This window comes from Lissotriton helveticus, chromosome 12 (assembly GCF_964261635.1).
Source record: "Lissotriton helveticus chromosome 12, aLisHel1.1, whole genome shotgun sequence".
Classification (NCBI taxonomy): Eukaryota; Metazoa; Chordata; class Amphibia; order Caudata; family Salamandridae; genus Lissotriton; species Lissotriton helveticus.
In genome coordinates this window covers 682,652,617-682,676,084 of record NC_136073.1, presented here as the reverse complement: position 1 = coordinate 682,676,084, position 23,468 = coordinate 682,652,617, and the positions used below count along the sequence as shown (strand labels likewise).

The 23,468-nt window shown below is 48.2% G+C and overlaps 1 protein-coding gene across 1 annotated transcript in view; it reads left to right on the top strand.

Moving 5' to 3' along the window:
• Positions 1 to 23,468, top strand: part of AARS1 (alanyl-tRNA synthetase 1) — a 373,026-nt gene that overhangs the window by 152,724 nt on the left and 196,834 nt on the right. The window contains exons 11-13 of the mRNA XM_078670073.1: positions 116 to 260; positions 17,391 to 17,569; positions 22,241 to 22,354. Of these exons, the coding sequence (XP_078526199.1) occupies positions 116 to 260; positions 17,391 to 17,569; positions 22,241 to 22,354 (438 nt within the window). The remainder of the gene's footprint in view (positions 1 to 115; positions 261 to 17,390; positions 17,570 to 22,240; positions 22,355 to 23,468) is intronic.

Below are 23,468 nucleotides of genomic sequence, written 5' to 3'. Positions count from 1 at the left end.
TATCAGGTGTTCAATAGTTATTGAGCCTTTTCTCCTTCATCAAATGCTCTTCCTATTCCCAAGGCTTTTGCTGGTCTTTTTATATTCCGATGTATGTGGTTTTTTTCCTGTTCAGCTGAAATCTCAAGGCAAAGGTGCTGGTGACGAAGATATGCTCATGTTGGACATCTATGCCATTGAAGAGCTGCGCTCCCGTGGGCTGGATGCTACAGACGATTCCCCAAAGTACAACTACAAATCCGACGCCAGTGGCAGCTATGGTAAGATTTAATCATTGAAGGGTAAAGTGTTGCAATAAGACATATTCACCTTCCTTTTGATGGGGGCGATTCAAGAACCTAAACATAAACGGAGTTAAATGTGTGTTTACATTTCACCATATGATGATCCATAATTCAGCACATGAAACTGATGACCACTCTTTCTATAAGGGTCTTGGTGGTGTTTGCAGGACTTCTAAATTTGATTGAGCCTTATCTTTCTGATCCTCTTTTCCGAGAAGGAGAGATCGGTTCATTTATTTCTTTTTGTCATTTTTGATGGTGTCAAGGTGTTCGAGGCATGTGGGCTGCTGAATTCATATCTATAGCATAGATCGCCGCCTAGTGTTGGGTCCGGATGATTGCACATTGTTGTCCTGGAAGAGTCTTTGAAGTATCACGAGATAGGTGGCTCCTCCCCTGGACTACAGTGCGCATGGGCATCGACTCCATCCCCAGATTGTTTTTTTCCGCCATTGGGTTCGGATGCATATTTGATCACTCTAGTTCAGAATCGATAAAAACTTTCTTTTCGGCCCAAAGGCCTTCCTTATAGCGTCGGTATTGTCTTGCGTTCGGTGCCCAGCTCTGTTCCGGCTCAGTTCCCGAGTCGGACATCCAGAGGAGTCGCGTGGCTCTTCGGTGCTCGAGGCCCAGTCAACGCAGCCAGACTTCTTCGACGACACATCATGGAACGGAGCCCGTTCAAGAGATGCCCTGTGTGCAACTCTTAAGTATCCCCACATCGATGTCCACCCGGTGTGCAACAAGTGCCTGTCGCCGGATCACGATGAAGCCAACTGTATGGCTTGTTCTCGTTTTCGCTCCAGGAAGACGATTCGACTTCGGCGCGTGGCGCGCCTGGAGGCCCAGCAGACGGCCCCTGACCCGGTGAACATTTTCGAGGGGGAAGAAGCAGACGAGCTGGAAGATCAAGAGCCGATTTCGAATCCAACGGCAGAGATCGACTCCAACTACGACGCAGACGTCGAAATGCTCGACACAGAAGACGTCGACGAGGTAGGAGACGACAATAAAGCCTATGGGGCCAGGGAAGATAGCTCGGGTGAAGAGCTATGCCCCGTTCGAACAATAACTAAGGCTCAGATCAAGGGATCGCCACATGGCCTTACCCAAGATCTTGCACCTGGATCCACGGTCTCGCCTCCGGGCCTGGCTACGGACACTCCTACGGAGCCGCCATTGGTCAAATCGAAACCGAAAGTGAAAACTTCGGTCTCAACGAAACAGAAAGTGGTAGAGGCGCCATCGAAACAGAAAGCGTCTGTCGCCTTGGTCGGCTCCACGTCTTCAGACCTGTCGAAGCCTAAGAAGGTTGTCGAACCGGTGAAGTCGCTCAAGGGCGTCGAGCCGAAGACTGGGCCGTCGAAACCGCTTTTCAAGGCCGTCGACCCGAAACCGTCGGCGCCGAAGGCCGTCAACACAGACAGAGGACTCGGAGCTCCGAAAGCTGTCGATCCTGCACGTCGGCCCGAAAAGGCCAGAAGCACTGTCGCCCTCGAGTCTGCACATGGTGGTGGATCAAGAACACCTGTCGGGTCGACGAAACCGTCCGCATCCTTCACGAAGCAGGTATCGGACTCGTTGCAACGCATCAAGGACAAGGCTTCCGCGGTCGGACCGACGGATACTTCCACCCCGCAGCCAAGCCGCAAAAGTCGATGGCGCCGATCCAGTTCACGCTGCCGCCAAACGTGGCGCTGAAGGCGTTCGCGCCCAGGACGGTCGTCGACGCGTCCACGAAGGTGTCCACGGGGCCGAAGCCTACCCCTGCGGTTGTGGGCACAAAGCATCGACAACCCCCTACTGGAGGAGCAGTCGGAACAATTTATCGGCGCCGACACCGGTAAACTTTCCATCTACAAGCGAAAGATCACACCGGCACAGCCTATGGAGTCCTACACAATTCCTTTGAAGAGGAAAAAGGTTTCTACGGATTCCCCAGTTCTTGTTGAACTGATTACTCCACGTGCTCAGGACACTCCTCCAATCTCACCCACTTACTCAGATGTGGAGGCTGGGGAAGCGGACGATGAGGAGTAAAACTACCCTGCCGACACTGATCCGGAGGATCACCATGACACACGGGCAGATGCTGGGGACCCAGGGGATCCGCAAACTGCCCCGGACACTCAAGTATATACTGTCAAAACCTCCCCTACTGAGGATTCTGCGGCGTTTAATGCACTGATTGAGAGGGCAGCTAAAAATCACGACGTCCAGCTGTATGCTGACCCTATTGAAGTGGACTTTCTGTTTGATAACTTTTCCACCTCTGAAAAGACGGTCAAGACTTTGCCAATGCTAAAGGGTGTCTTGAAACATGCTGCAGACATTTTTAAGGAACCCACACGTGCCAGGGTTATAAACCCCAGAATTGAAAAAAAGTACAAGCCGGCACCTGGCGACCCTACCTACATCAAGGGCCAGTTGCCGTTGGACTCCCTGGTAGTTTCTAATGCCCGGAAGAGGGCAAATTCACAGACTACTGGTGATGCTCCTCCCCCTGATAAAGAATCTAAGGTGTTAGAGGCATCAGGGAAGAGGGTGGCTGCTCAAGCGGTCAATATCTGGCGTATTTCTAACACGCAGGCGCTCTTGGCCAGATATGACAGGGCACACTATGATACGCTTGAAACCCTTTTACAACACTTGCCAGATGAGCATAAGGAGGCAGCAGAGATGCTCATTCAAGAAGGGAAACTCATCTCAAATGCTTCTATTAAGTGTGCACTGGACGCAGCGGACACCGCGGCCAGGGCCATTAACACCAGTGTAATGCTGCGGCATCAAGCCTGGCTCAGAATCTACGGGTTCAAACCGGAGATACAGACCACCATCCTCAATCAGCCTGTAAACCCTGACCACTTATTTGGTCCTGAGGTGGACACCACCCTGGAAAAAATCAAAAAAGACACAGAGACTGCAAAGTCTGTGGGGGCTCTCCAGTCCCAACAGTTCAGGGGTAGTACTTTTCGTCGCTCAAGCAATAGAGGTGTTTCCAGAGGCCAGATGTCCCAGCAAACACAGTACACTAAAAGTGGTGCACAAACCTCTTACAACAAGCAGAGTAGAGGCGGATATCGCGGCAACAGCGCCAAGGGCAGAGGTCGTGGAAACAACAACTCCCGATCCTCCGCCGCCAACAAACAGTGACGCCTTGTCTCTGCCCCCGACCATACAACACCTGTCGGGGGGAGACTCCAGCAGTTCCTGCCAGTCTGGAAATCCATCACCACAGACAGGTGGGTCAGAAAACGTATCCAGTACGGTTATTGTCTGGAGTTGACATCCACTCCACCCAACATCCCCCCAAAGCACCGTCCTATGTCAACAGAGCATTTGCACTTATTGCAGCAAGAGGTGCTCGCCATGCTGCAAAAAGGGGCAATCGAGCTTGTGCCAGTGGAACAAAGAGGTTCTGGAGTGTACTCCCTGTACTTCTTGATCCCAAAGAAAGACGGGTCCCTGCGACCCATACTAGACCTCAGGCCCCTAAACCAGTACATTCTCTCAGAACACTTTCATATGCTCACGTTGCAGCAGGTTCTTCAGTTGCTCAATCAAGGGGATTTCCTCGCAACATTGGATCTAAAAGACGCATATTTTCACATTCCACTACATCCGTCACACAGAAAATACCTCAGATTCACCATTCAGAATCAGCATTACCAATTCAAGGTCCTCCCTTTCGGAGTGACCACAGCGCCCAGGGTGTTCACAAAATGCCTGGCGACAGTGGCTGCGCACCTCAGGAGACAAAACGTTCACGTCTACCCTGATCTGGACGACTGGCTGGTCCAAGCAAAGTCGGCACAGCAGTGCGCTGCCAACATGTCCCACACCATTCACCTTCTTCACAATCTGGGATTCTCACTGAATTATCCAAAGTCACACCTTCAGCCCGCCCATGTGCGGCAGTGTAGGAAGGTAGATCCCTGACTATGGTTGCCCCCAACTTTTTGCCTGGTGTTTTGCTGGTTTTCTGACTTAGTTGACCTGGGGCCCTACTATTCAGGACCCCAGGCCTACTGCTCTCTCTGTAAAATGGATTCCATGTACCCTAGGTACATATCTAATTGGATACTGAGTCACCTTATCAGTCCCTGTACAGTGTACCTTAGGTACCCAGGGCATAGGTGTAACCAGGGCCTACCAGGGGCTGCAGCATGTATTATGCCACCCCTGGCTGGCCATCCAGATCTGACACAACTGGCTGCACGACAGCTGGGGCAAGGTGGTGTAATCACCCTTTGCTTTAGATATAGTATACCTATATCTAACCCTAAAAATGGACACACAGATCTCCTATCAGTCACTCCTATGGCAGGCCTTAACAATCCTGAAGGCAGAGTGCTTGGAATCGTGTGAGATAGTGCTCTGGCATGAGCTGAGCCTGTCTGCGGCTTTCGGGATCCATCCCTTAGCCGTTTCCATGATATCGCATACCATATACTCTTAAGTGCATTATAATCCTCGCGGTTATATGCCAACTCTGGTATCGCTTTATCAAAACATGTCGAGTAAGGTGTCATACGAATTGGAATACTAACCCCTCGCCAATTCTGGCGACGGGGTTAGCATTCCACCCTTCTGGAGGGACACGACATGTATGTAACCTGTAACCCCGGTTAAAGTCAGACAGAGCCTTAGCATCCACAAAATGGATGCTGCCACCGAGACACAAGTCTGCCCTCCTGCTGCTGGGAGTCCTCCCAGAGCAGGAGGCAAGGACAAAGGGTTTCCTGCCAGGGGCGGTGCCAGCACCGTCCCAGACAGGGTTTTGTGTATTCCAGGTAGGCAGGGCTACAGAGGAAGGTGACTGCAAGTGGCACCCCGGTGCTCACTGTGCATAGGCCGGCTGAAACCAGTTCCAGGGGCACTCCAGCCCCTGGCCTGGGGAAAGCCCGCCAAAGGAGAGGGGTGTAACCACCCCCCTCCTGGCCCCACCCATAGGGCAGGACTTAGTCGCGTGCCAGCCCCCTTTTCCCAGATAAAGGTAGGAGCAGGCCCCCTTCCAAATTAGATCATCTTTGGAATCAAGACACGACTTTCTGCGAAAGGACTTCAAGATTTCTTCTTCAAGATTCTCCCTTGTGACTAAGGAGTAGTCACTCTGCATCCGCAGGCACCATCCTAAGAACACTGCGGTCTGCTGTAAGTCCCTCCTCCGGAATCCGACTGCCCAGCTCGACAAGATCCGGCTTCCCTGGCACCTCCGACCTCTACTCACCTCTACAGCCAAGCTGAGAACCGTGAGTGCGACGAGACCTCAAGGGACCGACTATCGCCAAGACTGCACGACTTCTTCACAGCAAGCCCGCCGAGTAATCTCCTGGCGAGTGCTTTGGGGTCCGAGAAGCCCCAACCCTGAGCAGCTCCAGCACCGAAGAGCAGCCCCCCAGCATCTCCACGATCGGCGTGGGGCCCTTCTGCTTTTTGCTGCTCACCGCGTTGTTTGGCTACTAGCCCGCTGGCTTGTGGCCTTCTGAACGACGCCCGACGACATCACTGCTGCTGGTCTGGTTGCTCCAGACTGGCTCTTGCTCCCTTCCAGAAGAGGAGCACCCCGGACCCTCCTGGTCCACTCAAGACGCCATTTTGAGTCCACCGCGTGGGCTTGAATTAGCCAAGGCTTTGTTGCCCAATCCTGGGTTCTTCGATGCCGACAGCTTCATCCATCGTGGGACAGCTCGCCCCTCCATCCTGGTCGCCGACAACGCCTCCTGGTCCGTGAGATCTGCAGAGCACAGCGTCGCCCACTCACCTAGCCGAGGTGACTACCATCCGGTGCCCTCCTGGTGCCCCCTGACTACTGGCTAGTAGTCACGAACTTGGTCCCCTCTGCTTTCAGGTATCATCCATCTTCGAGATCCAGGCTTGGATCCCTTCGAACTCTCTTCACTGGTCGCCTGCCAGCATCTTTCTTCCAGGCTCCTGGTTCGTCTACGAGGATTCCCGACGTCTTTTGAGACCTATGCAGCTGCAGCCCCTGGGCTAGGTAACTTCGGCATTTCGGTGCCCCAGCATAGCCTCACTATCCAAGGGTCAGGATCCACTTTCGTTTTCTCCCTACCAGGTCGGGTTCGCCCGTGAACACTAACTTTACCTTTACTAGCTATCATAGACTTTGTCCCGCGTGAGAGTGCACACTCTGCACCCGAGTCCCCTGGGCCTCCTAGAAGTAATCTAACGATTCCATAGTCCAGTCCTAGCGATTCCAAAGCCTATTAGTACTGTACTTACCTGCTAGTAATTTTGCATTCCACTTTCAGAGTATATGGTTTTTCGTGCCCCTCGGGCATTTGTGTATACTGTGCTAACTTAAGTATTTTTAAAGGGGTTTTGTTGTGTGCTTAGCTCCCTGTCTCATAAAGAGCCAGGGTAGTCTTGTTATAAATAAATACACTGTTTATTTTCATAACAACTTGTGTGGTGTCCTTTCACTGGGTGTTCAAGGGGTAATGTGATGGTAAAACAGCTGGCTTAACACGCCCTCTAGAGTCTTAGCCTTAGACTGATATTTATTTTTTGATATTTGATATTTATGAACATTTGTAAAGCGCTAACGTTCGCTCCCAGGGGAGCATCATGGCGCTAGGCGAGCTACAGAGAAATACCTGAGAAAGTGGAGTAAAAGTGAGAGAGAACTAAATAGCCGCCAGGACAGAGGAGTCTGGTAATTTATAGACCCATGTCTTGAGGAGTTTTCTAAAGTTGTTCTCATTGTCTATGGCTCTGAGATTGACGGGTAGGGTGTTCCAGGCTTTAGCCGCCAGAACATTAAAGGATTTTCCGCCCTTAGTCTTATATTTGAATCTGGGAATTTGAACCAAATTTGTCCCAGAGGATCTCAAGCAACGCGAGGGGTTATAGCGCGTAAATCGGTTAACAAAATAGCGGGGTCCTGTGTTTTGCATGGTTTTGAAGACTGTGAGGAGCAGTTTGAAAAGGATTCGTTTGTGCAGTGGCAACCAGTGGAGCGAATTCAAGGCAGAAGACCCAGATGACCTTCTGGGGAGTTGTAAGACCAGTCTAGCTGCAGCATGTTGGATGCTCTGTAGCTTTCTGAGAGTAGATTTTTTCACTCCGGCCATAAGGCCGTTGCAGTAGTCGAGTCGGGAGAGTATAAGGGCTACCGCGACTGACTTTCTGGCTGCAATTGGGAGGAAATAAAAAAAATTCTTCAGAGATTTTATTAATCCGAAACAGCGACCTGCGGTGATCTTGACGTGGTCATCAAAAGAAAGGGAAGAATCGAATTGTACGCCGAGATTTCTGGCTGATGTAACTGCACTGGGAGGGGCCTCTGATCCTGTGGGCCACCAATCTTTCGGGCAAAAAGAGAGATTCTTACCTAATGGAATAATCTCCGTCTTTGCACTATTACATCTAAGATGATTAGTATTTAACCACTCAAAAACATCCAAGAGGCAGTTTTTGAACCGGAGATCTGCGTCAGTCAGTTGTTTGTCAAGGGTGACGACCAATTGAGTGTCGTCAGCGTAAGACGTGACCAAGATCCCATGTGATTCTATCACAGCTAAAAGGGGTGCCATATAGATATTAAAAAATAAAGGGCTCAATATGGACCCCTGTGGCACTCCAGATGTAATGAGTTTTTCGCTGGATAGATGAGGTCCTAGTGACACAGTCTGAGACCTATTTGATAGAAATGATGAGATCCAGGCCAGGGCTGTGTCTGTCACGCCGATCTCTCGCATTTGATTAATTAGGATGGCTTGCGAGATAGTGTCGAATGCTGCTGTAAGATCCAGCAGGATGAGGACAGCTTGCTTGCCCTCATCCTGCAGGAATTTGATGGAGTCAGCAAGTTCGATCAAAGCTGTTTCGGTGGAGTGACCGGAGCGGAAACCCGATTGCTGAGGGTGCAGGATGTTGTGGGCTTCTGTAAAAGTTTTAAGCTCCTCATGTACAAGATGCTCCGTGACTTTGCCCAGAATGGGAAGTAAGGAGATGGGGCGCATGTTAGTCAAATCTGTAGGTGATTTGTTCTGTTTTTTCAACAGAGGTTTTACAGTGGCCTTCTTCCATTCGGCAGGTACAGTTCCGGATTCAAGGGATTCATTAATAATACCATTAATGTAGGGATTGACTGTGTCAATCAGGTGGTGAAGAATGATGGGGGGACAGGAATCAGTGGGTGCTCCTGATTTACAGGCCCGGATTGCCTTGCTTGTCTGTTGCAAGGAGACTGGTTTGAAACTGGAGAGAGGAGGGTAGTTAACTGTTACCTCCAAGGGAATTGTCGAGGGTGGGGGAAAGTCTTTTTGAATATTAACAATTTTGTCAATAAAGTAATCAGCAATTTGATTACACAAGCTCTCTGAGGGAGGTATATCGGTGGTGAGAGCTTTTGGATGAGTGAAAGACTTAACTATAGTGAAGATAGTTTTTTGATGTTCTGCTCGTATCCATGCTACTAGGATAGCTGGTCTATAAGGTTGACTTACAACCAATCATCTATAAGGGTTGTTTGGACTGATCTATAGTGATCACTAGAACAGTGAGCACTGCACATCAGGCCAACTTCTCACAGGCAGTATCTAGGCGCGACAATAAACACTCTGGCAGCTACAGCACAGCCAAATTCACTGAGGATCAACAGCATTCAATTGCTGATCCAGAAATTCAGACTACAACACTCGCTTCCAGCGCGAGTGTTCATGCAGTTGATAGGCATGATGACCTCCTGCATCTTCATAGTCCCGCACGCGAGACTACATATGCGTCCGCTTCAAGAGTGCTTGGCACGTCAGTGGAATCAGGCTCACGGACAGTTAAAAGACCTAGTGTTGGTGACCGGTCGGGCATACAACTCTCTGCATTGGTGGAATCCACACAACCTTTGCAAGGGCTGACCGTTCCAGGAGCCTGTTCCACAGATCATCCTGACGACGGACGCTTCTCTCCAGGGTTGGGGAGCTCATGTACTCCACTACACAGTGCAGGGACTATGGACGACACAGCAAAAGAAGATGCACATCAACCACCTAGAGCTGATGGCAATCTTCATGGCAATGAAGGTGTTGATCCGGACGGACATGACAGCCATGTACTACATTCAAAATCAGGGAGGTACACACTCTCCACAGTTGTCTCATCTGGCTCAGAGCATGTGGAAGTGGGCCATTCAGAGGAACATCTTCCTCATGGCGGAACACCTCCCGGGCAAGGACAATCAGATGGCGGACCTGCTCAGCGGGTACAGCCACCAAATGCACGAGTGGGAGATACATCCATCAGTGCTCCACCCATACTTCCAGCAGTGGGGTCATCCAGAGATAGACCTGTTTGCCACAAGGGAAAACGCCAAATGCCAAAGCTTTGCCGCCAGGTTCCCGCACCCACAGTCGCAGGGCAATGCGATATAGATGAACTGGTCAGGCAAATTTGCGTACGCTTTTCCCCCAGCACCTCTCATACCGCTGGTGGCACGAAAGCTAAAGCAACACTCGATGACGCTCATCCTGGTTGCTCCAACGTGGGCCCGCCAACCATGGTACACCACGTTTCTAGAACTTTCCGTGGTACCGCATCAAAGGCTGCACCTCACACCCAGACTTTTGACGCGGAACCATGGCGACATTCAGCACCCAGATCCGCAACAGCTCAACCTGGCGATCTGGCTCCTGAGGTCTTAGAGTTTGGCTACCTCAACTTACCTCCTGACTGCATGGATATCATACGGGAGGCAAGAAAGCCCACCACCAGAGCATGCTACGCAGCAAAATGGAAGCGATTTGTCATTTATTGCGTGGACCACGACATTGACCCACTTGACGCGTCCACGCACAACATCATTTGTTATCTGTTGCATCTTTACAAATGCAATCTGGCATATGCTTCCATTCGGATACATTTATCCGCCATAGCGGCTTATCTCCAAAACAGGCAGCATCTCTCCCTTTTCCGAGTGCCTGCCATTAAAGCTTTTCTAGAGGGGCTCAAACGAGTCCTTCCTCCCAGGACCCCACCTGCTCCTGAATGGAATCTTAATGTGGTACTCACCCGACTGATGGGTCCACCTTTTGAGCCTCTACATTCATGCGAGATTCAGTTCTTAACATGGAAAGTGGCTTTCCTTATAGCCATTACGTCACTGCGACGTGTTAGTGAGCTCCAGGCGCTCACTGTACAAGAACCATTCATACAGATTCACTCCAACCGGGTGGTGCTGCGCACTAACCCTAAATTTCTTCCAAAGGTGGTTTCACAGTTCCATGTCAATCAAACTATTGAACTGCCTGTGTTCTTCCAAAATCCAGAGTCAGTGGCTGAAAGAATGCTCCACACTCTTGATGTCAAAAGAGCTTTGATGTATTGCATTGATAGGACCAAAGATTTTAGAAAGACAAAACAACTCTTTGTTGCCTTTTCTGTCCACCACAAGGGCAACCCCATTTCCAAAGCAGGTATAGCCAGGTGGATCGTTAAGTGTATTCAAATTTGCTATCAAAAGGCTAAGCGCACTTTAACGATCCCCCCCCCCAGAGCCCACTCCACCCGTAAGTTGGGGGCCTCCATGGCTTTCCTTAGAAATATCCCTTTAGAAGACATTTGTAGAGCAGCCACATGGTCTACCCCACACACATTTACGAAACACTACTGTGTAGATGTGCACGCCAAGCAGCTGTAGGGCAGGCTGTTCTAAAGACACTTTTTCAATCGTCTGCAGCTGGCACAGGCAGCCGCCGCTAATGGAGGGACTGCTATATATTCTATGCTATAGATATGAATTCAGCAGCCCACATGCCTCGAACTGAATATGCTACTTACCAGTATGCATCTGTTCTTGGCATGTAGGGCTGCTGACATTCATATCGCCCGCCCTCCTCCCCGGCGCCTGTAGCGGCTGCAGACTTTACACTTACTCTTAGCATGGCCATCGCTCACACTGTTACACTCCATCTTCGCCACAATGGCTAAAAACAATCTGGGGATGGAGTCGATGCCCATGCGCACTGTAGTCCAGGGGAGGAGCCACCTATCTCGTGATACTTCGAAGACTCTTCCAGGACAACAATGTGCAATCATCCGGACCCAACACTAGGCGGCGATCAATGCTATAGATATGAATGTCAGCAGCCCTACAATCCAAGAACAGATGCATACTGGTAAGTAGCATATTCTTTCTCAGAAAAAGATGTTGCTGCCATTACCGACTGTAGTATCTTTGCCATCCGGTTTCCCTTGATTAAAGTATAGCTGTAGATAAGAAAGTAGGGTCCGCTGCACTCTGTGGTAAACAGTGTATTGAAGTCTAAGGTATTCAATAGTCAAAGTATCTTAGGGTGCTCAGGGTGAACCCCTTCTGTCCAGGAGGGGCAAGGTAGCAATGCGAAACAAATACCTTACGGGCGTAAGGTGGAGAACCTGAGCACACCTGTGTGCTGAATATTAGGCACAGAAAGTAAACAAAAATGTTTGAAAATTCAAAGTTGTTTATTCACTTTATTTGCGTAAATTGGTTCATAAATCTGAATCCAAAAATTTATTTTCATGAACAATAGTTGATGTGCAATCAATTGTAGACAATTCCGTACTCAAAACTTCAATGAGAAACTGGAGGATAGCAGAATATTCCTTGGTAGGATCGGAATTGATCTCCATGTATGTGTGGGAATCGCAGAGGTGATTGTTCACGCTGTCCAGATAGAACTGGGTATCCAGAATTACCAAAGACCCGCCCTTGTCAGCGGGGCAGATCTTGATGTTGGTGTTGGAAGATAATTGGGTTAGAGCATTTCTTTCATGTCTTGTCAGGGTCTGTTTGTGGTGTACCGTAGTTTGGTTGATGGTATCAAGGTCTTTGTGCACGAGTGCTTCGAATAAATCGAGTGTTTTGTGGCTGACTGGGGCCAAGTAAGAGCTTTTAGGACGTAGGTCCAGGAGGGTATGATCTTCAGTTGATGTTGGTGTTGCGCATACACGTAGCATCTACCCGTTCCACCTCTTCACATCTTCGGTAAGCACATTGTCTTGACCACTTGGGTACTCTTTCTGAGCACATTTAATTTCATGGTCTTTTTATGCATGGATATCACATTTGCATTTCCGTTATTTCTTCGGCACCGCGGTCTTACTTGGTTCCGTCTGACCACTTCTAGCCCTTGTTCACTTGCACCTTCCATACCCGCCATCGTAAGACCTTTTATTAACTAGTTGCCACCCATTATCCACTCACTTTTACGCATGTCTTTTCGACCACACTTTCGCAATTAATCACCTGCATGTTTTTTCGACGTTTTAGTTTCAGTCCAGCACCCTCTATCATTTTTTATTACCATTACCCTCGGGCCCTGTCATTTAGTAATCTTCCACATTTCATACTTTCCTCTAGATTATGTGGACCCCCTGAAGAAGAGCTATTTCCGCTCAAAATGCATCGGGGAAATTTACATTTGTTTCCACATCTATTATCATGATGTTTTGAGTACGGAATTGTCTACAATTGATTGCACATCAACTATTGTTCATAAAAATACATTTTTGGATTCAGACTTATGAACCAATTTACGCAAATAACAAAGTTAAAGTATAGATGTGCCATCCTACTGAAAAGTAGGTCTAATTGCACGTTTGACATGACTTTTAAAGCACCACTTTGGCATCAGTCCGGTTCAAAGGCGTTCAGTCATATTCCACATTTGTAATTCAAGCTCCTGTTAAATTCTGTCTGACTTTTACTGTTGCTGCTTATTTGTGGTGGTGTTAAATATTAGGAACACTTCAAATCTTCAGTTTGGCTTTGGGCATCTGACAAGGGCTTTGTCCAGCAGGTGATAGGAGCAAGGCTAAAGTTGTCTTCATTTGAAATAGTGGGTGCTCATCAGTAGTGTGAAAAAAGCTGTTAGACGGGTTGGGGGAATGGTGGGGTAGCCTTGGGCTACAGCAGCCAAGTCTTGTTGTTCTGTGTCGCCCCATATTTCCACCCTGTTTAGAAGGATGCTTTCAGGTTTTAACAGAAATAACTCTAGGAAGGTAAACATGTCGTGGCTGTTACTTGTAAATCTAAAAATTGTATTGGCCGACATACAAGTCTTGAGAGCAGTGTTCACTGAGGAGGCATCTATCCGGTAGTATTTGTGGTTAGTGTACAGACTAGTAGTGAATTAAATGCTGTTACTTCTGTGACAAATTATTCCAAATTGAAGGGTTCCCTTTCTCTTGCTTCAATCTGGGAAATCTTAGGAGTTGTTAGATTCGATTTAGTGTGTCTTAAATTATTTTGAAAAATTACCCATGTTCCAGACCTCGCTGGCAGGATGCGAAAGTAAGTTTGTTGATCAACTGGCTAACTACTTATAGAATATCACCTCTTTTTCCAAGAGTCAAGGAAGGAGGCCGATAAATTGGTACACAATCAGCCCATTTTTATATTTGTGTTCATTGGCCTCTGGAGTTTTTCTACTCCCTAGTATGCTGACTTCAGAGAACAAGCCTGCATTTCTTAATATATGCTCTACGGTTTCAAGTGAAACTTTCTCATGCAAGCAGAGTCTCACTGCACTACACTGGTTCCCGGTTTCTGTCTCAGTAGAACAGTTTCTGGCATTGCAATTTCTTTGGACCACAGATCAGTCAAGTATCCAAAGGCTCTGTTAATAATGTTAGGTCCTTTTGATTTATTTAAGATTTGCAGCATTTATGATTTCCTGTCATAAAACATTTCCAGAAGTGGACTTTATTTCAAGAACTCCATCTGAGCCAGTTACGGTTTTGGGTTTACAAATATTAAGTAAATAGTCCTTTGTTTCCACTCACTGCCAATATGGAGTCTGGTTTTTTCTAATCATCAATCAATCAATCAGTGGCACTTATAGAGCGCGCTACATACCCGTAGGGTCTCAAGGCGCTGGGGGGGGGGGGGGGTGCCGCTACTGCTCGAACAGCCAGGTCTTCAGCTTCTTCCTGAAGGAGAGGTGGTCTTGGGTCAGGCGCAGGTCGGTCGGGAGGGAGTTCCAGGTCTTGGCGGCCAGGTAGGAGAAGGACCTTCCTCCTGTCGTCGCTCTTCGGATGCGGGGGACGGCGGCGAGGGCGTGGTTGGCTGATCGGAGGTGGCGTTTCGGAGCGTAGAAGTTGACTCGACTGTTGAGGTAGCTCGGGCCTTGGTCGTGTAGGGCTTTGTGTGCGTGGGTGAGGAGGCGGAAGGTGATTCTTTTGTTGACGGGGAGCCAGTGAAGGTCTCTCAGATGTCCGGAGATGTGGCTGGTTCGTGGGATGTCGAGGATGAGTCTGGCTGAGGCGTTCTGGATCCGCTGGAGTCTCTTCTGGAGCTTGGCGGTGGTGCCGGCGTAGAGGGCGTTGCCGTAGTCCAGTCGGCTGGTGACGAGGGCCTGGGTGACGGTCTTCCTGGTCTCGGTGGGGATCCACCAGAAGATCTTCCGTAGCATGCGTAGGATGTTGAAGCACGCCGAGGAGACGTTGTTGACTTGCCTGTTCATGGAGAGGGAGGAGTCCAGGATGAAGCCCAGGTTTCGTGCATGGTCTGTCGGTTTGGGTGCGGTGCCCAGGGCGGGAGGCCACCAGGAGTCGTCCCAGGCGGAGGGTGAGGAGCCCAGGATGAGGACCTCCGTCTTGTCCGAGTTCAGCTTCAGGCGGCTGGTCGTCATCCACTCGGCTACCTCTTTCATCCCTTCGTGCAGGTTGGCTCTGGCGGCGGCGGGGTCGTGGGTCAGGGAGAGGATCAGCTGGGTGTCGTCGGCGTAGGAGATTATGCTGAGGTTGTGTTTGCGTACGATGGCCGCGAGGGGGCTCATGTAGACGTTGAAGAGGGTGGGGCTCAGAGATGATCCTTGGGGGACGCCGCAGATGACGTCGGAGGCCTCTGACTTGTACGGTGGTAGGCGGACTCTCTGTGTTCTTCCGTCGAGGAAGGAGATGATCCATTCCAGCGCCTTGTCCTGGATTCCGATGTTGCAGAGGCGCCGTACTAGGGTGCGGTGGCAGACCGTGTCGAATGCCGCGGAGAGGTCTAGGAGGATGAGGGCCGCTGTTTCTCCATTGTCCATCAGGGCTCGGATGTCATCGGTGGCGGCGATGAGGGCGGTCTCGGTGCTGTGGTTGGCTCGGAAGCCGGACTGTGAGGGGTCGAGGGATCCGTTCGTCTCGAGGAAGGCGGCCATCTGTTTGTTGACGGTCTTCTCGATGACTTTGGCTGGAAACGGGAGGAGCGAGATGGGGCGGTAATTCTTGAGGTCGGTGGGGTCCGCTGTTGGTTTCTTGAGTAGAGCGCTGAGTTCGGCGTGTTTCCAGCTCTCCGGGAAGATGGTGGTGTCGAAGGATGTGTTGATGATGTCTCGCAGGTGGGGTGCGATGACGGCGTCGGCCTTGTTGAAGACGTGGTGAGGGCAGGGGTCGGTCGGTGAACCGGAGTGGATGGAGTTCATCGTGCGGATGGTGTCTTCGGTGCTGATCGGGGTCCAGGCGTGGAGGGTGGTGGTGGGGGGTGGTTGATCGGTCATGGTGTGCGTTGGTTGGTTGTTGAAGCTGTTGTGTATGTCCGCGATCTTGTTGTGGAAGTATGACGCGAGGGAGTTGCAGAGGTCTTGCGATGGGGTGATGTCGTTGTTTCCTGCGCTGGGGTTGGAAAGCTCTTTCACGATGTTGAAGAGTTCCTTGCAGTTGTGTGCGTTTTTGTCCAACCGGTCCTTGAATGCTGTTTTCTTGGCGGCGCGGATCAGCTGGTGGTGTTTCCGGGTGGCAATTTTGAAGGAGGTCCTGTTGTCCGGTGTCGGTTCCCTTTTCCAGACTTTCTCGAGGGCTCGGCAGTTCTTCTTGGAGCTCTTGAGTTCATCGGTGAACCATGGGGCCTTCTTGCTGCCGGGTCTGCTAGGCGGGGTCCTCAGTGGGGCGAGTTCGTCCGCGCAGTTGCTGATCCACGTCGTGAGGTTGTCGGCGGCCTGGCTGGGGTTCGCTGAGCTGGCAGGAGGGTGCTGGCTCAGGGAGGTGGCGAGCTGGTGTGCTGTGATCTTGTTCCAGCTTCTGCGGGCCGCCTGTTGCTGGTGGTGGTGAGTCGTCGTTCTCTTGAAGGTGAAGTGGACGCAGCTGTGGTCCGTCCATTGAAGCTCAGTGGCGTGGCTGAAGTCGATGTCTGTGCTGGACGAGAAGACTGCGTCGAGTGTGTGTCCGGCGAGATGGGTGGGGGTGGACACCAGTTGCTTGAGTCCCAGGTTGGCGAGGTTGTCGAGCAGGGTGCTGGTGTTGCGGTCGTTGTTGTTCTCCAGGTGGAGATCCAGTAGCATTTCATTAAAAAAATGTTTATTAGTAAACTTTTGTATGTGCATTAGCATGAATATAGATAGTAATTATAAGTAGACATAAGGGCTAATAAACCACCTCCAATGGCATTATGAACAATGCTTACCAGATCCCCTTAATCTGCCATTAGGTGTGGGCTTGAATCCGCCTCTTATTCAGTTTCCATACCTTCCATTTTGCCACATTGCCTTTATTAAGTTCACTGTTTCCGCAGTTTTTCTTTTTTGATGTTATTCACTTGGGTAACCTATGCTACAAGATTCTGGATTTAAGTCCTGCCGTTTCTGCCACAAGCAATTTGCTGCAGTTAGCCTGTGCTCGTACTGCATGCTTTGAGGAAGACTCCATCTATTTATGCCAGCTGCCCCTGTGCTTAGTTGCAATTTGGTATCACAAGTATCAATGTTCCATATTTAGAGTAGAGTTTACAGTAAAAGTTGATTTTTATTGTGCTTTGGAAGACTCAAAGGGAATGTTTCAGAGCTCAAAGCCTGGGTGTACTCACAAGCTCCTTGAAACCCAGCCAGATACCAAGGCATTCTGTCTGGTCTTTGTTGGAGTCATCACACATGGTATATGAAGTGTTTGTAAGAAACGAACATGAGAGTAAAAGTGGTGGGTTGTACAAGCATCTTTTCCACAAGAATTGGGGTAAGAGGACAAAACTGCATATCTGATGGATACTTTTAACCATAGAATCCTCGTCTTTTGATTATCCCCAGGCGCCAGACTTAGTAAGAAACAATCTCCTATATTGTCTTCATAGTTAGATTTATTTTTTTGCATCTTGCCATTTAACTCTTTTCTGAATTTGATCCTTTGCAGACTTTGAAGGTGGTGTAGCCACTGTGAAAGCCCTACGCAGGGAAAAGGCCTTTGTGGATGAGGTGACGACTGGACAGGAGTGTGGAATTGTCCTAGACAGAACCTGTTTCTATGCAGAGCAGGGTGGGCAGACCTACGATGAAGGCTACCTACTCAAGGAGGATGACAGCACAGAGGATGTAAGTTTAACAAAGACTATGTTATGTTAATTAAACTTCTATAGCGCGCAGCTGCCCCAGCAAAGGGGCGTCCCGGCGCTTTGACCAGCAGAGAAGCCAGCTACCAGCGAAGGTAAAGGGCAGCAAAAACAGTAGCAGGGGCAGTAGCAGAAGTTAGATCCTGGATGGAAAAAGGTGCGTCTTGAGCACCCTCCTAAACAAAAGGTCATTAAGAGCGCGGATATGGACAGGTAATGAGTTCCAGAGTTTTGCCGCTAAATAGCGGAAGGAGCCCCCTCCAGCTCTACAACGTTTAAAACGTGGTACCGTGACCAGGCCTTGTCCTTTAGACCTCAGAGAGCGTGAAGGGACATAGGGGTTCAACAGGTTCTCAAGGATTTTTCGGAGTGTCCTGTTTGAAGATTTTAAAGGACAGGCGCAGTGTCTTGAATTGTATCCTTTGGGCCATTGGGAGCCAGTGCAGCTTCCGGATGGTTTCCTTCGCTGGACAAAACCTAGGTAGGCCAACCAAGGCCCTGGCCGCAGCGTTCTGTATGCGCTGCATCCGGATGATTTCCGCCTGGTTTGCCCCCAGCAGGAGAGAGCTGGCGTAGTCCAGCCGGGACAGTATGGTGGCTTGAATTATAAGTTGCCTGATGGGAGCATCAAAAAATTTCAGGATTTGTCTGATACCACGTAGAATGCCAAAACAAGTGGCTGCAACTTTTTTGGTGTGGCCAGAGAAGCTGAGGGAGGGGTTTAGCCAGACCCCCAAATTTTTTACCTCAGTCACCGGTATGGGTGTCCTACCCAGGACCGTAGGCCACCACTGATGGCCCCACAGATCGCTGTTCTTACCGACGATCAGGACCTCCGTTTTATTGGCATTCAGCTGGAGATAGTTCGCTGTCATCCAACCTGCCACTGCTGCCAGACCATCCCTGAACCTGGAGGCCTCGTGGTCTGAGTCCCCCGAGAGTGCCACCGCCAGCTGCGTGTCGTCAGCATATGATACCATAACCATGCCCCACTGCTTGACGACGGCAGCTAGCGGCTGCACATAAAGGTTAAATAGGGTAGGGCTCAATGCCGACCCCTGAGGCACTCCCTGCTCAATAGGATGGACTTGGGTTTGGAAAAGAGGAGTGGCTACCCGAAACGATCTTCCATAGAGGAACGATCTGAACCATTCAAGGGCCAGGCCAGTGATCCCTGCCTCTTCCAGGCGATGAAGCAATACCATGTGTGAGACAGTGTCGAAAGCAGCACTGAGATCGAGGAGAACCAGTGCCGCAGTTTGACCGGAATCAAGCACGGATCGTAGATGTTCCGTCATCGCAAGGAGGGCGGTCTCTGTGCTATGGCCAGCCCGGAACCCATTCTGGGAGGTATCCAGAATGTTGTTAGTCTGGAGGTGTTTGGTGAGTATGCTGTTGGCATGTGCTTCGGCCACCTTAGCAGCCCAGGGGAGGAGAGAGATCGGCCGGTAATTCTCAGGCTTGCTCGGGTCCAATGTAGGTTTCTTACGGATCGGGGTTACAGAAGCTTGCTTCCATTTAGTTGGTACTGTACCCGAGGCAAATGAAACATTGATAAGTTGGCGTAAAGGAGGCAGGCACAGCGCGGCAGAGTCTCTAAACTGTGCAGGCCTAAGCGGATCGGCGGGGAACCAGATTTAACTTTGACCGCTAGTTTGTCGAATTCAACCTCCGACACACCAGGGAGGATGGTAAGATCTGAGTTAGTGCTGTGGCTAGGCATCGACCATACATTCGAGGGACTTGTGCTCGGAAATGAGCGATAGATGGTGCGTACCTTTTCCAAGAAAAAGGCAGCGAGGTCTTCACAGTGCGATTCTGAAGAAACCTCTGACACTAGGACTCCCTTAGCGGTAAGATCTTTAAGGATCTTAAAGATCAGCTTGGTCGGATTAGAACTACGTTTAATCTCACTGGCGTAGTATGCAGCAAGTGCCCTGCAGATGGCACTATGATAGATTTTTACTTTGGCTAGGTACAGTGTTTTCTTCCCAGAGTCATAGTTTTTTCGCCAGTCTCTCTCCGCCTTTTGAAGGCTCTCTAATTGTGAGCGGGAAAGGCCTACTTAAATTAAGCCAGGGATGTGCACGGATTTTATTAGATGGGTCTTTTTCTGACACACATTACGTTTGCCAGGCCTTGGTGCTTGTCTATGCATTGTAATGGCTTGCTTAGACTGCTGTAACATTGTGTTCGTAGCATGTCAGGCTGTAGATTCACATGCTGTGCATACTCCTCCTACCTACTTTTGAGCTGTGAACTTAATACGTTGGTTTTCTTCTAAGAATTCTTTGTATCACAAGATGTGCTGTGGCTCCTCCCTTAGAGTACATTGCAAACGGGCTCCAGGAAAAAGTTAATGACAGGCTTAAAAGGCTCCACACCCTACTGCGAACAGAAGGCTGGTCCTATGGTGTTGCATCTACATGAAAAGTCTTGGAAGCACAAAACTGGCTCCCTCCCAGTGATTGCAAGAAAAAAGCAAAACGTTCTTTGTAGCATAAACAATGTTTATTGGGCAGAAGATTAGGATTCCTGTGGGAATGATCTTCCATTATTCACCCAAAGTAACCTGCAATTAGTAATGACAAATCTCATCTTCCAGCGAGCCATCAGATGGAACAAACATGCAGGCAAGGCAGTTCATCGACCCCGACTGTGGAACTGTTATTTATTCCTTATACTAAACTCCCTGGAGGCTAGGCTACTGGTGGAGGCCCAGCAAATACTGGGTTGAAAGTCTGCATAGTTCTTGTGTATGCGAATAAAACCGGTTTAATGTCCAGAACAGCTAACAGCCTTAAGAAATTGATTTGTTATGTAAAGGTGATGGAGAATTTAGCCCTCACCATCGATATGGCTGAGTCTTTAATCCTGAGTTTGGGCCAAGGGTTTAGTAAGACTAGGGGTTTCTATATAAATAGCAACATTTTAAAGAAAATTACTTGTTTTTGTTACCTTGGAATGGCTTTTGATCATATCAATAACTGGAATACTCTTATACACGAAAGAAGGCTAAAGTTAATCTGATCTCTGTGTGCTACTTTTAAATTAATGTTAAGGTAAGAAATATGATTTTGAAAGATATTAACACAGCGTAGAAGGCTAAGTACGTCTCAGTGGAAATCTATTGAGCTGCTGTGTGTAGATGTGTTAATGTGCATGGTTTACAGGCTGAAGAAAAACCATTCTGTAGGTGACTATTGGGTTACCCCCCTATTACACTCTGAATATAATTTGTCATAGAACTGGGAGTAATTATCTGGATGACACAAATAATCTTACCCTGCTCGACCTTAGGTTATATATTTGGTGTACTGAGAGTGCCAACACTACACAGGACATCATTTTGGAATGCATCAGAATGGATTGTTTTAACAACGTCCCATGGCTAGAAAACATTGGAAACTGTATAAAAAGATTGCCTAACCAGCACTGTTTGACACCCCAAGATCAGTTACCAGCCGGGATATAATTCTTGTACAGAAATCCTATATTGATCTAAAGAGTTAATAGTGCACAGGAGCACGTGCTACAGAAAGTCTATAAGAACATACTAGCCTACTGTCAACACATTTGGTCTGCAGCTGTATCTGGTAAAAGTTCCATGTCAACATGAACACAACCTATTAGTAAGGTTTAGATTGAATATGGTGCAGTTTTCACTTGCTACACCAAGAGGAAGGGCATAAATTGTTTTGCCAATTCTGTGTTCATGTCATAACTGCTCCATCCAGCAGTAGTGCATCTTGTGTTTTTTTTTTGTAGACTTTTAAAACTATCTCGTGAACGTCCTCTTTAGTCATTGCTACCAGCACTGCGATTTGATGTTGGTAGAGCTACTTCCGTATATCAACAGATGCTGCCTTAAGATGTAATTATCCTTGCTGTGGAAAAGGTTTTAAAATCTGCCATCTTTTATAGCCTAGTTGGGAAAAGTGTTTATTTAAATGTACATATGTAATTTTGTTATGACAATAGATTACTATGAACTATACATTGTAAATATTTTATTTGTTTTAAGGCTTGTTATAGCCAAGTAACATGATCATGAGTAACTGACTGTGGAACTCACTGCCCAGAACACACAGGGTGAAATCAATCTACAGTAATTTCATGAAGGCCTAAAAACTCAACTGTTACAGCTTGCTTAAAAATAAACTTCACATCCTGAGAGTAGGGCCCGGATCCTCCAATCACCAATTGATCCTGATTGCCCTCATTCCTTCATATTGCTCAGATTCTAGATACATGGAATCCAAAGGTAGTGATCTCTAAAAACTCTCAATAAAAATGAGTATTTAATTCTTTCAGAAAGCCAATTATAAGGCTATGATTCAAATTGAAGTAATATGAAACGCGTTCAATTGCCAGTAGTACTAATGATGCCTCTTACAGAAGTGTAGAGCGTAGCTAAAGAGGCCACTGATGGTTGCTGGATTCACACCTTTGTATGAATGCACAGAAGACCTGATGTCTTTTGATCTTATACATCTACTTAGAAGAACCTTGTGTTTTACTTAAATAGAAGTTTTAGGCATTCTAATTAGAGCTCAGTAGACATTGTATATGCAGTAGGCCCACAAGACAATATGGATTGGGAGGGGTGGAGTCCTTGTATCTGGTGCTCAACTAATCTTTTGATGTTTTTCAGAAAACTGAATTCTCTGTGAAAAATGTCCAGGTCCGTGGTGGCTACATTCTCCACATGGGCACCGTGTACGGGACCTTGCGTGTTGGTGACAGTGTTCGCCTGTACATCGACGAGGTAAGTAATGCACTCGAGCATTGTGTCTTTAGTCCACGGTGTCATACTTTGAGAATGTAATATTGTAGGGCAGGTAATGGGAAGTCCTCATCCTCAACACATACTTTTGTTCATCTTCTGAGGATTTGTTATTTTAACCTCCTCTTACCCATTCAAATGCATACATTGCACCTGTTTCACAGTCCTTCATACACCAACATGCATTCTTTGGATTTTAACCCTGCAGTGGTGACAAAATTATTTTTTTTTCTACAAGTTTCTCCGCTCTAAACCCAGTCATTAGTGACTGTGCCTCCAGCAGCTCATTGCTGCAGACTCTTTTTTGACAACTCCACGTAGCCTCCTTTTCCCCTTTTGTCTTGATTATGCTGCCATTCTTCTAGCACTCACTTGCCCTGTCATAGTTCGCCTATTTTGTAGTTGTGTCTTTGGCTACTGGTTATGAATAATCCCCTTTATTTGTGTGTACCGTGAACAGGTGCAGTTTAAAACTATGTCTTTTGATAAAGCTTGGTACCTTATAAAGAACGTTTTTAACACCTCCCAGTGGGCACAACTTGCTTTGCCGCCAGCAGTGAGTGATGCACTGGTATCATGTGGGAATCAAGACCATTGATCACTAGAAAAAAGGGACAGCAGTGGAAGCATTAAGCTGCAAGAAAGAAAAAAAGAAAAAAAATTGCGAACAAGTTATAAGCTCAGTACATTCGCGTAATTTCTTTTGTTTAAATCTATTTTTGTTGATTGTTTGCATTCTTAGGAAAGGCAACAGACGTTTGAGTAGCTGTCTATACAGTAAAAGAGGGAAAAATAAAGGGGGGGGGGCAAGAGGTCGGGTTGTGAACCATCAATCATCAGCATGGCATACATTTCTCTTTGCTTTTGTGTTGGGTGTACAGTTGGTAACATACAGTTCCTTCCGTGAAGGATCAAGTATAGCCCCTGGTCTTCAACCAATGTTACATATTGCATAGGATTACAACTTAATTATGTTGGAGTATCGTGATGATGTTCAACAAAAGTCCTTCCAGTTCATTCACCGTGGGCTTCCGAACAGATGATACAACAGAGAACAAAAACAAGAACATTGACCGCTTTATGTGCACTTATCCCC